We start from the raw sequence: 2748 nt of genomic DNA, 5'->3' as shown, positions 1-2748 counted from the left end.
AATGAAATTTTAAAAAAAAAAAAAAAAAAAAAAAAACCTTCCTGGATAGACAACAATCTGTAAACGCTATTATATTCATTACTTGGCTAGCCATGGAATCGCATCCTGCAACTCATGCCGTCCCTAAATAATTGAAATCTCACCCAATGTGGTACAGAACTAGCTTCAAAATCTTGTTAAAGGTCAAAAAATCGATGATATCAATATTTTAACGCAGCATGTCCTGTGGCTCCCAAATGCTTATGCAGTTTATTCCTGTCATGATTCATCAAAAGCCCACTTCAAATTGGTCCAGTTATTCTGGAAGTGATTGTGTTATTATAAGATATGAAAGATGTGTTGGTGAATAATAGATGAGGGGATTTCTAAACAAGAATTACCTTGATTCAAACTGCTCTCCACACGTTGCGCATAAATTGCCAGAATCCTTTGATGTTGCCCAAGTTTAAAACATTACATCATCAGAAATTGTGAGCACAAATCACTATAATCAATACTCTAACTAGAAGGAAGCCGAGTGGAACATTGAACTAATACGAAGCTTTCCTAGTTTATGTTCAACTTTCTTAATTTGGGAATACATGATATCTTTAGTTCATAACATGAAGAATCGTTGCATATTACTGATAGTCTAGCTAAAATAAATGATAGAATTATAAAACAGATCTGCACAATGTAAATTACCTTGGATTTCTTTCCTTTAGATGAATGCCTAGAGTTGATCTTTGTGTCATTCTGCACGACCGCCTTCCGATCAGCAGGTTTACTCAAAATCTTTCGTTCTTTTGCCAATTCACTGGCCCCCTTATCGCTACTTTCGTTGTTTGCCAGCAACTGGGAAGGAGAATCCTGCTGATGTGATGTATCATCTCCATTGATTTTCTCATTTTGTGAATCTAATTCATTCATAGCTTCATCATTTCCCTTGCCCTTCTTTTTGGCTCGACGACTTTTTCTTCCCCTCCTACCATTATCATAATCCGCTGGATTACGCTCGTCATTCTCATTTTCGACCTGAGCTTTGACTGGAGAAGCTTTATGCTGATTCACTGAAGCTGCGTTTTTTCTATTTCGGAGACCAGCTGCCATTGCTTCAAGAACATCGGTTTCATCGTCATTGGATCCTTGTGCCTCAGCACCCGTATCTGTTCTATCACCTTCATGAATATCGTTGTTTTCACTCCCACTAAGTTCTGCCCCACTTAGTGTTTCTTCTCCTTCAATATCAAAACTCTCCTTGAACTGCTCCCCTAGTTTATCCATCCCATCATCCAGCAGTATCGTTTCTTCTTCAACTTCTACTTCGTCGACAAATTCTTCAGATTCACCCTCATCGACTAGTGTTTCTCTGAACTCCGAAACCTTCTCCTTGTGCTTTTTCGACTGCTCGTGATTCTTCCACTGCTTTTCACTCTTGAACTTTTTCCCACACAAAACACAGTAAAGCTCTTTCCCTCTCTTATTCTCTTCCTCAAACTCGTCATCCTCATCGTCCTCAACCTCCTCAACCTTTGCCCAATCTGGTTCCTCATATGCCCTAAGCTTCTCCATCTTCTCCCTCTCTAACCTTTTTTTCCTTTCTTTCTCCTCTTGCTTCTTCTTCTCCATTTCCAAGTTCCTTTTCATGGCCATATCGAGCACTCTCTTATCCCTCTTCCTCACAAACTCAGCCAAACCTCTCACCGTCTCATTGTACTCCTTCTTTGCCTTCTTCCTCAGCTTCTTGTTATCCTCCTCCATTAGCCTCCTCGATTTCCGGTTGGGACCGGCCATAACATCATACTGATCAGCCCAACAAAAATCCATAACCGTACAAAATCCAAGCCAGTAACTATAAAACGCAGTCACCTGCGTGTACGGACTATCCAAATTCCCCATAACCGGAGCTTCGCGAACCATATCCAAACGCAATCCTAATTTCTTGGCGAAATTAATCTCATTTCCGTAAATTTTGTCAAAAATTTCAGAATAGATCTTGTAAAACCCTCGTCCAGAATCCGAATAGCCAGAATAAACGGTATTGGAGAAAAACGGAAACAGATTCGGAACAACAGAGTTAGAATTAACCGACGCGGCATCAGAGAAAAGTATTTGGGAACGGTGAGAGTCGTACCAGGCGCGTTCCTTAGGATCGGAGAGGACCTCGTAAGCGTGCTGAAGCTCTTGAAACTGAGCCGTGGCATCCGCCGGCGACAAACCGGACTGGACAAGCTTATCGGGGTGGCGCTGGAGGGCTAGCTTTCGGTATGCCGATCTAATCTCATCGGCGGTGGAGTCGATGTGCAGGCCCAGAACCTCGTAATGGCATCGCTTGCCGGACGCCATCGAGTTAGGGATTCCGCGCTTTCTTCTGCTCCCGTGGGATTTTGGCTCAGCTCAGGATTGAATTGAATATTTATACGAAAAATTCAAAGTCTTCAATATTAAATTAATAATTATTTATTTAATAAAAAAATAATTTACAATATATTTCAAAATTTTAATATATTGCAAATAACATTGAAAACTATATTTACACTAGTTTGGACATAAACTTAAAATAATAATAATATTCCATAAAAAGAAATATTGATTTAATTCGATAAATGGTTGAATTTTAAAGAAACTATATAACAAAAATAAAACAATTGCCAATTAATAAACTCGTTGTATTAAACTTATTTAAACCCAATTTTGAAATATTTAAGATTTGTCTCTCAATGTATTTACTTTTTATTTTTCTGCAAAAAAAAAAAAAAAAAAAAAAAA

The 2748-nt window shown here is 38.7% G+C and overlaps 1 protein-coding gene across 2 annotated transcripts; it reads right to left on the bottom strand.

Moving 5' to 3' along the window:
* Positions 1-19: 19 nt before the first annotated feature.
* Positions 20-2371, bottom strand: LOC111497646 (DNAJ protein JJJ1 homolog). 2 transcript variants are annotated; one of them, XM_023148496.1, is made up of 3 exons: positions 685-2371; positions 381-439; positions 20-255 (listed from the first exon to the last, which is right to left on the bottom strand). In XM_023148496.1, the coding sequence occupies exons 1-3, from the start codon at positions 2323-2325 to the stop codon at positions 201-203; spliced, it is 1755 nt and encodes a 584-aa protein (XP_023004264.1). In that variant the 5' UTR covers positions 2326-2371; the 3' UTR covers positions 20-200. The 2 variants fall into 2 exon arrangements, with proteins under 2 accessions (XP_023004264.1, XP_023004273.1); XM_023148505.1 differs by having other exon boundaries at positions 381-427.
* Between the last annotated feature and the right edge of the window lie 377 nt (positions 2372-2748).

This window comes from Cucurbita maxima, unplaced genomic scaffold (genome assembly GCF_002738345.1).
Source record: "Cucurbita maxima cultivar Rimu unplaced genomic scaffold, Cmax_1.0 Cma_Scf00002, whole genome shotgun sequence".
NCBI classification, from domain to species: domain Eukaryota; kingdom Viridiplantae; phylum Streptophyta; class Magnoliopsida; order Cucurbitales; family Cucurbitaceae; genus Cucurbita; species Cucurbita maxima.
This window is presented reverse-complemented; position numbering and strand designations above follow the sequence as displayed.

What these genes read in the sequence shown, in the direction of transcription:
- LOC111497646 (XM_023148496.1), bottom strand. Translation starts at nt 2,325, where the DNA reads ATGGCGTCCGGCAAGCGATGCCATTACGAGGTTCTGGGCCTGCACATC. An exon ending in CTAAAGGAAAGAAATCCAAG is followed by an intron (nt 440 to 684) that starts GTAATTTACATT and finishes TTTTAAACTTGG; the next exon opens with GCAACATCAAAGGATTCTGG. An exon ending in GGAGAGCAGTTTGAATCAAG is followed by an intron (nt 256 to 380) that starts GTAATTCTTGTT and finishes GAATCATGACAG; the next exon opens with GAATAAACTGCATAAGCATT.